The sequence below is a fragment of the Diabrotica virgifera genome, chromosome 6, assembly GCF_917563875.1.
Source record: "Diabrotica virgifera virgifera chromosome 6, PGI_DIABVI_V3a".
Lineage (NCBI taxonomy): Eukaryota > Metazoa > Arthropoda > Insecta > Coleoptera > Chrysomelidae > Diabrotica > Diabrotica virgifera.
Genome location: NC_065448.1, coordinates 244,273,011 through 244,286,315, shown reverse-complemented (window position 1 = coordinate 244,286,315; position 13,305 = coordinate 244,273,011). Strand labels below are relative to the sequence as shown.

Genomic DNA, 13,305 nt, shown 5'->3' with positions numbered 1-13,305 from the left:
AAAAATACAATACTTTTTGACAAACACTACAGGTTATTAGTGAGAATTTTTATTTTATATAAATAAAATTTTTGTTGAATGTAAACACCAACTTTATTTCAGAAAGGGGCCAAGTGCAAAATATTATTTATTTTTTTCTTAAACAAATTAAAAAGGTACACTTTTCAAAAATACAATACTTTTTGACAAGCACTACAGGTTATTAGTGAGAATTTTTATTTTATATAAATAAATTTTTGTTAAATGTAAACACGTTTTTTTTGTTTTTCTCAAAAGCAGGTTTTTGTGACTTGACCCCTTTCTGAAATAAACGATTCAATTAATGTCTTTTTCAGGGAAACAAAAATTGCCAGATTGGCCACGCTCTTTATGCCAACTTGAAAGGAGCTTTTAAAACGCCAGATTTAGTAATTTATCGCCTTTACTAGCCATATTGTAGAACCGCATATATGATGACATAATAGTTTTGTGGTCTCGATCAGTTCAGTCACACCCTCGCAAAAATAACAAACTTTTACGAGATATAAACGAAGCACGCTTGTTTACCCAAAATAAATAAATATATTACGGTTCGTTGTTTTACACTCCTTTTAATTTAAGTTAATTGCTTCAGTTAACCACCAACGGAACAAGTTAATTTAAAAAAATTTTGGCCTCATGTATCCTATCAGCTATTAGCACAATATTATCTGCAAACCTTAGGTGGCTAAGCTTTTCTCCGTTTATGTTTATGTTTTTTTGTCCAGTATACATATATTATACTCCACGTTGTATCAGGATTATTGTGCAATAGTAATTTAAAAGTACTTACCCAAACAATCCTCGCTGATGATAATATCGTCTCCATTTTGCACAAATAATGAGGAAAACGTACTGTGAATGGGATTTGAATTCATAACCCATGCCATACCTAAATTGATCTTGGCTCATTGACCCTGCAACAAAATATACATTCTAAGTGACAGAAAAAAACACCCAGTGTTACTGAATTTATTACAATAATTTTTGCATGTCTCTTACGGTTAGAAGTAATTGATCAACATTTCAGAAAAATCCAGCCTTTAAAAAAATGTAAAAAAAATTTAAAATATGTTGGGCCTTCACAATACCTTCTGCACTCAGAAAGACATTCGAGCATACTCCAAGTGAGATAATTAATTTTCTGCTGAGGTATCTCATTCATAGCTACTTGTACCTCGTGCAAAAGTGCTGGTAGAGTCTGATGAGGTAAATAGAGTAATCTTGCTACAATATTCCAGACATCTTCAATGGTTGAGATATCAGGAGATCTAGGGGGTCAAGGCAACAAATTGACTTCACTACCTTCAAAATAAGCCAACAATAATATCACAATAGACCACTATTCTATTGGACGTTTGGATGCTTTCGCATATCTGGGCACAGAAATTAATCAAAAGAATTTCGTAAGTAGCGAAATTAATGCCCATATGTCCAGTGGAAATCGTACAGACTATGCTAATAAAAGATTTATGACATTGATTAGACCTGTAAGAACTTATGTTTGTTAATCCTGGGCAATGACAAAAAAAGATGAAACCTAACTCAGGAAATTCGAGAGAAAGATACTGAGAAAAGTGTATGACCGGTGCAAGAAGAAGACAGCACATGGATAATCAGGAGAGACGACGAGGTTATTGAATTGAATGAATGGTATGATATTTCAAGAATTGTGAAAAGTCAAAGACAAAATAACAAAGAAACTGGAAAAACATAGCCAGATAGGCAAAGACTTATCCAAGGTTATGATGCCAAAAGAAGAACATTAATTCTGTCTGTACACACACTGTACTGTAATGTGGTGACATATTATTTTCTTAGAACAGAGGGTGGGGAAGCGTCCGTATATAAGACAGAACATATATATGGGTCCAGCATGGAACGATTTGGCTGCAACAAGACTTTTCACCTCTGAATCTCTTCAGGTATTAACCCCTCATCAATGATGCTAAAAATTCTGTTGAGTATTTTCTGTTCAACAATTTCGAAAGCTTGGCAAAGCAATGAAATTTGTCGGAAATTTTTGACTTCGGTGGGTTTTTTACCTGGTTTCAGAAGTGGAGTAACGGTAAGAAGCAAGCAAGGTGATCGCTCTATGACTGACACCAGCACATAACTTATTGCTATTGATATCTTTTAATTATTAAAAATTATTTATTTAAGATTATTAAAAAGATTCAGTATATACTCAGTGCTCAGTAATCGAATAAAAAAAATATGAATCATTCCATACATATCCGTATATTGCGATTTAATGAAAAAGAGGGCCCCTAGTTGTTGTTTACTAGAAAAAGCTAACGGTACATTTTCCTATTAATTGAATTGTAACCAGTTAATATTCACTTTTACAAACTCATTCCTCCACGTGAAATAAGTCGGTTATTATCATATCACGTTTCTTAGTTAAATGCAGGGCTTATAAAACCATTTCAATCGACCTTTGTGCATGATTGACAATAAAGGCATTTGAATTTCACATATTGATTGTAATATCGGTAGGATTTTGTATTCTAATATTTTGGAGACGTAATTAACGTATAAATATACCGAGTGTATTTAACTCAAGATTGGCACCTGCCGTGGTAAACAAATAACAATATTAACACTTACTAGACTACAGCTATAACTTGTAGCAATTTATAATACAAAGAAGAATACGGGGTAGAAGGAGTCGTAGAAGAAGACGCATTTCTTAGTTAAACACTTTAAGAGCTTGGTTTAACTGCACTTCTACTGATCTCTTTAGAGCAGCGGTATCGAAAGTGCGAATTGCCATGACGGTTGCCAACTTTCTTAGAGGAGATGGCACATTAAGAAGCAAAAGACTACAGTGATAGTATTAACCCTCCAACGGATGGACAAAAGTGAGGCCTCTCAGTCCACTCCCATATGAAAGTACAACAGAAACTTGGTAATTTTTTATTGATTCATCCAAAATTGTCAAAAATCAGTTTTGGGAGAGATTTTGTTACTCGAGAGTTCTTGAAGTCGTTGAACATGAGCACGCCAGCAGAACCGACCCGCCGGAGCACCTGGTGCCCAGGATTTCTGCTAAAGCATGTCATCTTTAGTTTCAATGGGGGGTTTCAACAGATTACTGGGGGTTTTTGGGATCGATGAACACGTACACGCTATCAGAACTATCCCCCGAAGCACCTGGTGATCAGGGGTACAGCCAAGGCACGTCATTTTTTGGAGTTTCGAGGGTTTTCGGCAGTAATGTATTTTTGCTATTTTTTCATACCCCTCGTACTCTGTTTGCATCAATTTAGTGTCGAAAAACCTCGAAATTCAAGAAGATGACGTGCCTCAGCAGTGATGCTGGGCACCAGGAGATCCGGGAGTCCATTTTGATGGCATATCCATGTTTAGTGACGCCACAAACCCTAGAATATCCTCAGAGCGAACTTGCAGTAAGCTCTCCCAGAGTGAGGTCGCAAAACAGAGTTGGATAAGTGTTGAAAATGAAGTGTATTTTGGTATCTCGTAGATTTTTTTCTCCTGCTAAATCCTTTTATAGTCCAGGGACTTAAGATTTTTCTCGTGACACATCCTCCTCCAGGCCGAAACTAAAATTTTTGAGTAGTATGGACATCTGTATTAATAACCTTTATGTTTCCTGCAGCCGATTTTGATGATATACATAGTTATAAACAAATGAAGATCAAAAACGGTAAATTTTCGCTTTTTTCGTCTATAACCAAAAAGTTAAGCATAAATCGTCTAAAAAATTTCAATATGGCGTTCGCTGAATATGTCTATCCTTATTGGTTGCTTAGAAAATTGCAAAATAAATCATAAATTTTGAGTTTTTATAAATATTCATAACTTATGTAAAAATTAACTTAGAACCTTCTTATTACACGGAATGGCTGAGACTTCTGGTGTTTAAATCATACCATAAATTTCAAAGCAATCGGTCAAATAGTTTAAAAGTTATTTAATTTTTTTATCCCTAATTAATTTTTTTTGCAACACTATAATTCAGAAAATGATGAAGTTACAGTAATACTTTGGATATTTTATGAAAGAAAAATATTTACTTACGTAATAGAAAATAGATATTGTACAGGGCGTCAATAAGTTATATTTCATGAATGAAATATCATGACGTCACTTTTACTTTTCCTCCCATTTTGCAAAATGGTAAAAAACAGTAAATTGTTATTTTAACAATGTTTATATTAATAATTTGACTTATATTTGACAGTTGACAGTTATATTGTACCTACTTGTTAGTTTTAGTTCTAATAAATTTTGTTGGTTAGTTACATAAATAAATTAAGTAAAAGTGAAAAAATGACTTGTTATTTGAGGAAGGTGGAAAAACCATATGTATAACATGGGAGTAAAGTGCCTTTTCCTTCCTATCTAACTACATAAACTATATAAATAGCTATTTTCATATTTAGAAAGACTGAATTTTTATACACATTTAGAAAGAAAAACAATTGTCCTAGGACAATTAGAGACGAAGTTAGCCCCCTTTTTTTAATTCACATGTTTTTGCAAAATTATTTTGCAGTATTTAGAATTACTTTTTGTCATTTTTTTTTAAATTAAATTAATAGTATAAATTTTCTCCTTTTATAAACTATCCAAATTATTAGCGTAACTTCATCATTTTCTGACTTATAGCGTTGCAAAAAAATGAATTTGGAATAAACAAATTAAATACCTTTTAAACTATTTGACCAATTGTTTTGAAATTTAGGGTATGATTTAATCACCAGAAGTCTCAGCATTCCCTGTAATAAGAACGTTATAAGTTAATTTTTACATAAGTTATGAATATTTATAAAAACTCAAAATTTATGATTTATTTTGCAATTTTCTAAGCAACCAATAAGGATATACATACTCAGCGAACGCCATATTGAAGTCTTTTATACGACTTATGAGTTTCTTACTCTCAAATTTATTTAAAATGCTTAACTTTTTGGTAATAGACGAAAAAAGCGAAAATTTACCGTTTTTTGATCTTCATTTGTTTATAGCTATGTACAGCCGGTTCCTAAAAAAACTGATACGACTCTTAGTAAGATTTGATCATGTTGAGCAGTGTATTTGATTGATCTGACATTATATTGATTATGACAGACAAATAATAAAATAAACAAACAACAAACAACTGATCCATGAAAAAACTAATAAGTATTTTAGAAAAATTTAAACGCAGGATGAAAGATTACATTATTACCGAGGGCGGAAAGCCCCTTAGAATAAACAAGCAGTTTCTATTGAATGAAATATTTGAAATTAAATATCACACTTTTTTTTATTTTCAGCCCTGTAACTTATTAAAATAAATATTATAGAAGTTTTCAGGGACTTTCAGCCCTCGGTAATATTGTAGTCTTTCATTCTGAGTTTAAATTTTTCAAAAATATTTATTAGTTTTCTCAGGATTCGAAAAAAAAATGAATACAATTAAAATACATTGAGAATTTTGACATGCGTCACAATTTTGCATTAACTCAATGTAAAATTCTAAACTGTTGAATTCCAGCTTCCCTAATTATTTGACATCAAAAGACATTAGAAACTATTTGTAGATGATTGAAATCTGTATTGAAAACAACTGTTAAAATTGGTCTACGTAATTAAACATATTCCAAAATTTTGTAAAAATGTAATACATTTCAGTTTTCAGCCCAAACTTAGGCCACACACAATGCAATAATGTTCACATTTTTGAACTGTCAATATTTTTATTTTATCATCTATTGTTTAAAAACAATACAGTTGATAAGATACCCTCAGATGCGGAGAAAGTATTAATAATAAAGATTAATAATAAAGTCTAATAACCGTGGAACAGAATAAGCTATCTGACAAATTTTAAGATTTGGCAGTGACATTGACAGTATGTAAATATTAAGTATTTATCCTTCAAAATACACTGCTCAATTTTCTACAAAATACGCGTCAAGAGTCGTATCAGTTTTTTTTGGAACCAGGTGTATATCATCAAAATCGGCTGAAGGAAACATATAGGTTATTATTATAGATATCCATGCTACTCAAAAAATTTGGTTTCCGCCTAGAGGGGGTTGTGTCACCAACAGGATATTTTTTTCCCTTATTTCTCTGAACTATTAAGGTATATTTTTATGTAATAAAGTATGTTTTGATTAGTTTCTCTAGTCAATAGGAGGATCAATAACACTCGAAGACAATATCATAGAAAAAATAAGTCAATATCGATATCTCGGACACGACATCAAAATTTCTAGAGACAATCAGACCCAATCGATAGATCTAAGTATTGGTCTAGGCTGGGCAGCATATGGCAGATTGAAAGACATATTCAGCAGTGAAATTCCTTTAAGCCTTAAAAGGAAAGTATACAATCAATGTGTTCTTCCAGTCATTACGTACGGAGCTGAAACACTAACATTAACCAAAGCTAGGGTGTCAAAACTTAGAGTAGCACAGCGTAAAATGCAAAGATCCATACTAGGAATAATACTTGCGGAACTAGTGAAGAAAATAATTAAAAGATTAAAATGGCGTTTCGCCGTACATATCGCGAGACTGCAGGATAATAGGTGGACAAAAAGACTGTTAGAATGAAGACCTCGCATGGACAAGAGAAGCAGAGGCAGACCACCAATACGCTGGGCAGACGACATAAAAAGAATGGTAGATTGATGCAATTAGCACAAGATCAGACTTCCTATAGACGTGCAGTGAACAAAAGGAGAAGCTGGGTGATGATGATAATTTGAATAAACTATAAATATGCCTGTATATCGTATTTAGGCGCTTCGACATAATTTATTTTCGTTTTCATTGTCATATATTTCACATTTATATGAGATATACCAATTTATACTTAGACCATAAAAATTTTCCTTTACATATTATGGTAATTTGCAATATTTTCCAATAAATTAAGGTTGATAAAGATATGGATGGATGATTATGTAGAGCACTGTCAAGAACACATTCACAGTGACCTACTTTTTACAAGATTGTTTATTCTATTTAGATATAATTCATCCGAAAGAAAAATAGCATTAATAATAATTATATTGTGTAATAAACTAAGATAAATTTCAAGGTTCTGCTAAATGCATTTACATGCATTATGTGTCTATCAATATCAGCAAAAAGAAAATAGACAGTTTTATCTTTAATTTTATTCTTCATGGTTAATTTGAAGTTTAAAGTTATAGTAATTATTTTAATTAAAATAAGTTAGAAGATTTAACTGGAGTTATTCTTCTATTATTCTTCATTTATATAGGTAAAATGTATTTTGAGATCTCTATATATCATAGCATTTCCTATATACTGTTCTGAAGCTATTTCCTTGTGGCATCTTTATAGTTAACTCTTTAGATGGGAAATAAGCCACAATTTTACTAAAAAAATAATTTTATTAAAGTTTCGACGTCCAAGTTTGGTGCCGTTGTCAAAATACAAAATACTACTAAATTAAACAAAAATGTTGTTGCTTAGTAAAAAATTCTTCGAATAATTTATTTAATCTGACTCATTTATATCGGCAATTCAGACGTATATTATACATTTTAAAGTAGAAGATTTTAAAATGATATTGCCAACATTTATGAGTTGCGTTCCTGGGACGACTTTAATGAAAGATAGTTCATTCGATTGCATAAAATCAACCCCAACTCAAGAATATCCGCCACATAAAACGACACCCGATTTTGGCGTCGAAAAGTTAATAAAATTATTTTTTTCAATTTAATTGTAGCTTATTTCCCATCTAAATAGTTAATTTTCTATATACGTTTTCCATCTTGTAACAGGTTAACATTCTTTGTACATGCCTGCACCACTGCAGGACTCTTTTCTTCAACTTTTTTGCAATTGATCATTCTACTTTCATTCTGTTCCATATTTCCTCTGTCCTTATGCTTTCCTCTCTTGTGATTTGTGGACATCATCTGATAAACTCCAGTTCAACTGTTTTTATTTTATTTCATATTGTTTTTATCATTGACCATTGGATAGTAATTCAAAAGGCAAAAAAATATATATGGAAATAATATCCAATGCCAGAATCACTGACAACAATTGATGAAATATGGAAGTAGAAGAACAAATTATGAATGAGATAAACAAATAATACACATATTTAAATATACAAAGGATTCTGCAGATACTTTATGCAAGTATTTACAGTCAAAAGTACGAAGAAAATGAAATAGAAAAATAATAAATCATGGACATTTAAATATGATCAGATATACACAAGGGGATTAAAAAAAATTCGAAAAGTAGGTAGCAGATTTTGCAAAGTATTAAGATAAGAACGTAAGAAAAATATAATATCTCACATACAAGCGTGGATAAGCAAACGTGCGGAAATATAAACTCAATAGTAGAAGAAGAATATCTCCGCTTCAAACCCTGAGAAAGTGGTTCAATACGTCTACAACCGGACTATTCCTAAGCAGCAAGCAAAGTTAGGGTAGCCATACACCACAGGAACATATGAACTGCTGTGTAAAATTTTAAACAAATATTTAAACAAGGAAAATATTGCATTTTTGCTATTGCATTGTCGCGCCTAGGGTTCGTTAATTGTTTGTGTCTCGATATGGAACGTTCACATGACAACCGGTTAACGGTCGTTTTGATAACGCGCCATTATAATTATAACTACATACAGTGTACATATTCTACAGGTGCCGGTGGGGGATGGCATCTATGCGTAGTATGAGAGAGAAACTATTCTAAATAATAAAATAACAAATAATATACAATTTGTTATTTCATTTCATTTCGTCGTACACTATTACGTCAGATGCCTTTCGTTGCTACGCAAAAATGAACATTCAGTGACATTAATGACAATTAATGTATTACAACTTGTCCAATAGAACACTATGAAAATGAACAGGTTTAGCAAATATTCAGGCGAAGATATCAAAAAATATTAGTTAAAATGATTTAAAAAACAGTTTTCTTCATGAAATAATCTTATCGAATTACACTCGAGCTCTTAATAATTACCGATTTGTTTTGCCTTCGTGACACTTTGACATAGTTTCGTCGGGTCGTGAAATTAAAACAGTCAAAGTGTCACTCGGAATACAAATCGATAATTGTAGAGCTCTCGTGTAATTACCACTGATTATTTTTTCATTCATAGAGATTCTGACCAATAGAAAGCTACCAAAATTAAAATTACAGTGATTATTTCATTCATAGGAGATTCTGACCAATAGAAAGCTACAGAAATAAAAATTAAAGTGATAATTTTTGATTATTTCATTCATAGGAGTTTCTGACCAACAGAAAGCTACAGAACTAAAAATTAAACTGATTATTTCATTCATTTCAAGAAATAGAAAACGAATCCAAACTAAGAGGACTGGAAATAAATGAAAATAAAACAAAATACATGAATGTAAGTAAAAAAAAGAAGACGCAACTGACAGAAATGACAATAGACGCACACAGCTTCGAAGAGGTTGAAACATTCAAATATTTGGGAGTATTAGTCAACAGAAGAAATGAAAGTGTAGATATGAAAAGAAGAATTCAAGCAGGAAACAAAGCATTCTACAGAAATAAAAAATTTTTCAAAGATAAGAAGATAAGCCGAAATACAAAAATGAAAATCTACAAAACGACCATAAGACCAATAGTGCTATATGCTTTGGAGACATTCACATTAACAGCAAGAGAAGAAGAGCAGCTGAAAGTTTTTGAGAGAAAAATTATGAGAAAAATTCTGGGACCAAAGAGGGAAAACGAAGAGGATGCAAGGCAATGGATGAACCACGAAATACAAGAATGGATGGGTCAAGAGAACATAGTAAGAGCAACAAAAGCACAGAGAATTAGATGGTATGGACACATAATGAGAAGAGAGAAGAACAATCCGTTAAGAGTTATAACCGAATGGATACCACCAGGTACAAGAACCAGAGGCAGGCCTAAACTCAGATGGAGACAACAAGTGGAAGAAGACTTACGAAGTATGGAAATTAGAAATATTGGAAGCAAAATCAGAGAGAGAGAAGAATGGAGAAAGGTAGTGGAAACAGCGAAGTCACACCAGCAATTGTAAAACCAAAGTCAGAATGGGATGATCCCCCACAAAAAGGATCTTCAAGTGAAAACAGCTTCAGCTTCCTCGGGAGCGTACAGCTTGTATATATATATATATTTCATTCATAGGAGATTCTGACTAACAGGAAGCTACATAAATCTAAATTAAATCGATAATTTTTGATAATTTTCCGTCGTCAAGTATATTACGTCAGATGCCCTTCGTTGCTACGAAAAAATACATTCAGTGACATTAATGACAATTAATGATTTAAAAATTATAAAAGTGATGACTTTCAACCGTCAAATTAATATTTATCACAACTGTGTGTTTAATTGTACTAATTTGTACTTACATACATAAATTACAATAAAATTTTGGTGTTGAACAGTTTTATTCATGAAATAATCGCAACAAATTGCAATCGATCTTTAAAATTAATATAGAATTTTTGCCCTCGTGACACTTTGACATAATTTCACTCGCCTTCGGCTCGTGAAATTAAAACAGTCAAAGTGTCACTCGGGAAAAAATCAATAATTTTAGAGTTCTTGTGCAATTACTACTGATAATTTTTTTCGATAATTTCCTGTCAAGTATTATGTCAGATGCCCTTCGTTGCTAGGCAAAAATACACATAGTTTCAAAAGTTATGCATCACCCCTCGTATTCACGATGTTTACGCTTTTATAAATCCGTATCTTTATCACATATTTAATGGGAATTTTTATAAAAAATATACCATTTTTGGTTTTTTATTTTATTTGATTACCCATTTAATTGACCTGGTTTTGCCAAGGTGTAAACATTTGAAAAATTTATTCTGGTGAAATTTTCGAAAACGTGATTAAAAATGAATCGTACTTTAATTACTGAGTTGGACCGTATAAGAAATGTGGAATAGGTTCCTGGAGACAAACTCGATACGGAATAGAGCTCGGTCTGGTAGACCCCGAGTTATCAATGATCGACAGAATAGATATATCAGAATTTCCATCTGTAGAAATTCTTCTATGTTTGTACCAGCCCTCCAAAGATAATTCAGGCATGCTACAGGAGTCAGAGTATCGTTGGCTACAAAAAGAAGAAGAATTTTAGACTGAGGTATAAGGAGTCGTCGACCAATAAGAGTTCCTCAGCTACAACCTAGACATGTTTTGGACCGCCACCAGCTCTCCCAACAGTTTTGGAATTTTGCGCTTTTTTTAGACGAGACCAGAATCTGTTTAAATAGTGATAACCGGCGAATTCGTGTGTGGCTAGTTGTGCAGCTCTTGTTGGCTCTCGCCACACACAAATTCGCCGGTTATCACTGTTTAAACAGATTCTGGCCTCGTCTGAAAAAAGCGCAAAATTCCAAAACAGTTGGGGGAGCTCTATGTGTTCTTGAGCCCACTGGAGGCGGTCCAAAACATGTCTAAGTTGTAGCTGAGGAACTCTTATTGGTCGACGACTCCTCATACCTGAGTCTAAAATTCTTCTTCTTATTGTAGTCAACGATACTCTGACTCCTGTAGCATGCCTGAATTCTCTTTGGACGGCTGGTACAGACATAGAAGAATTTCTACAGATAAAAATTCTGATATACCTATTCTGTCGATCATTGGTAACTCGGGGTCTACCAGACCGAGCTGTATTCCGTATGGAGTTTGTCTCCAGGAACCTATTTCATATCCGTGAGACATCACTCTTAGAAACACCCACTCTTTCCTCCACGAACCGCTGTGAATGGCCTTCTTCAACTAAATCGACAATTCTTATACGGACCAACTCAGAAATTAAAGTACGATTCATTTTTAATCACGTTTTCAACAATTTCACCAGAATAAATTTTTCAAATGTTTACACCTTGGCAAAACCAGGTCAATTAAATGGGTAATCAAATAAAATAAAAACCAAAAACGGTATTTTTTTTTATAAAAAAGGCCCATTAAATATGTGATAAAGATACGGATTTATAAAAGCGTAAACATCGTGAATACGAGGGGTGATGCATAACTTTTGAAACTATGTGTATATTCAGTGACATTATTGACAATAATTAATGTTTTATAACTGGTCACAGAGAACACCATGAAACAGGTTTAGCAAATATTCAGGTAAAGATATCAATAGAATATTAGTTAAAATGATTTAAAAAGAGAGTTTTATTCGTGTAATAATCTTACCGAATTACTCTCGAGCTCTTAAAAATTATCGATTTGTTTTGTCCTCGTGAAACTTTGACATAGTTTCACTCCCCTTCGGGTCGTGAAATTAAAACAGTCAAAGTGTCACTCGGAATACAAATCGATAATTGTAGAGCTCTCGTGTAATTACCACTGATAATTGTCCATCCCTAAACCAATGTTATTTGGAAGCGTTGCCGCTAGCTTAATATTCGAGCCAGAAGAATTATACATAAATATATTTTTACAATACCACAATATTCTGCTAGGTTTTTGCGAATGTATTACCACCCTAGTAATTTTTTACCCTTCAACTAATCCTTGTTGGAAGCCAATTATTCTGCTAGGTTAAGATTTAAGGTAAAATCTTTTTTTTACAATTTTACTGTACTTTATTCATAACTGAATAACTGAAAGAAGAAAGGGCTCTGGGGTTTTTCGAAGAAGTTTGCTAATATTCTCATTAGATAATAAGTAGGTAGTATTCAAATTTATATTATATTTTGGGTTTACTGTATTATTAGCTACAATTTTTTAAATAACATTGTTAAATTCTAGGAATGATAAACTATTATGCCATACCTTAATTTCGAACAATGCAGCCCAAGAATAGTTGAAAACTAGTCACCGGAAAATATATTTCAGTAACGCACCTACTTGCACTTACTTACACTATCTATACAATCTACTTATTTCGCATATAGAGACTGGTGCAAGCATTTTGCCGTAATCCTAACCAGAAAAGATTCAATCTCGTCCTTGATCCTTCAAGATCACTTTCTCTCATTCTATCGTTTACCGTTAAACCGTTAGAATGCGAATAGCGGTACATTTATGCAATACTGTTTATGATTGTTCATAATAATAATAATATAACGGTTATATGCAGAATAGAAGTACTGTTAGGAATGTATTAAAACGTAGGTTCTTGCAAAAAGTGAAGCACACGTATGAACGCTGACGTCAAAATCTCAACCAGCGAAATTAACTATACTAAATTTACATTCAAGATGCAGTAGAAATAAAACCAAGACACGTTAAATGCTACTAGGAGCACCCCCGAATCATAATTTATAATGTATA

The 13,305-nt window shown here is 32.6% G+C and overlaps 1 protein-coding gene across 3 annotated transcripts in view; it reads right to left on the bottom strand.

Moving 5' to 3' along the window:
* Positions 1 to 12,920, bottom strand: part of LOC114336526 (protein timeless) — a 52,609-nt gene extending 39,689 nt beyond the window's left edge. For all 3 annotated transcript variants that reach the window (XM_050655019.1, XM_050655020.1, XM_050655021.1), the window contains exons 1-2: positions 12,805 to 12,920; positions 812 to 935 (exon numbers count right to left, since the gene is read on the bottom strand). In XM_050655019.1, coding sequence (XP_050510976.1) covers positions 812 to 908 — 97 coding nt within the window. In that variant the 5' untranslated portion in view covers positions 909 to 935; positions 12,805 to 12,920. The remainder of the gene's footprint in view (positions 1 to 811; positions 936 to 12,804) is intronic.
* Between the last annotated feature and the right edge of the window lie 385 nt (positions 12,921 to 13,305).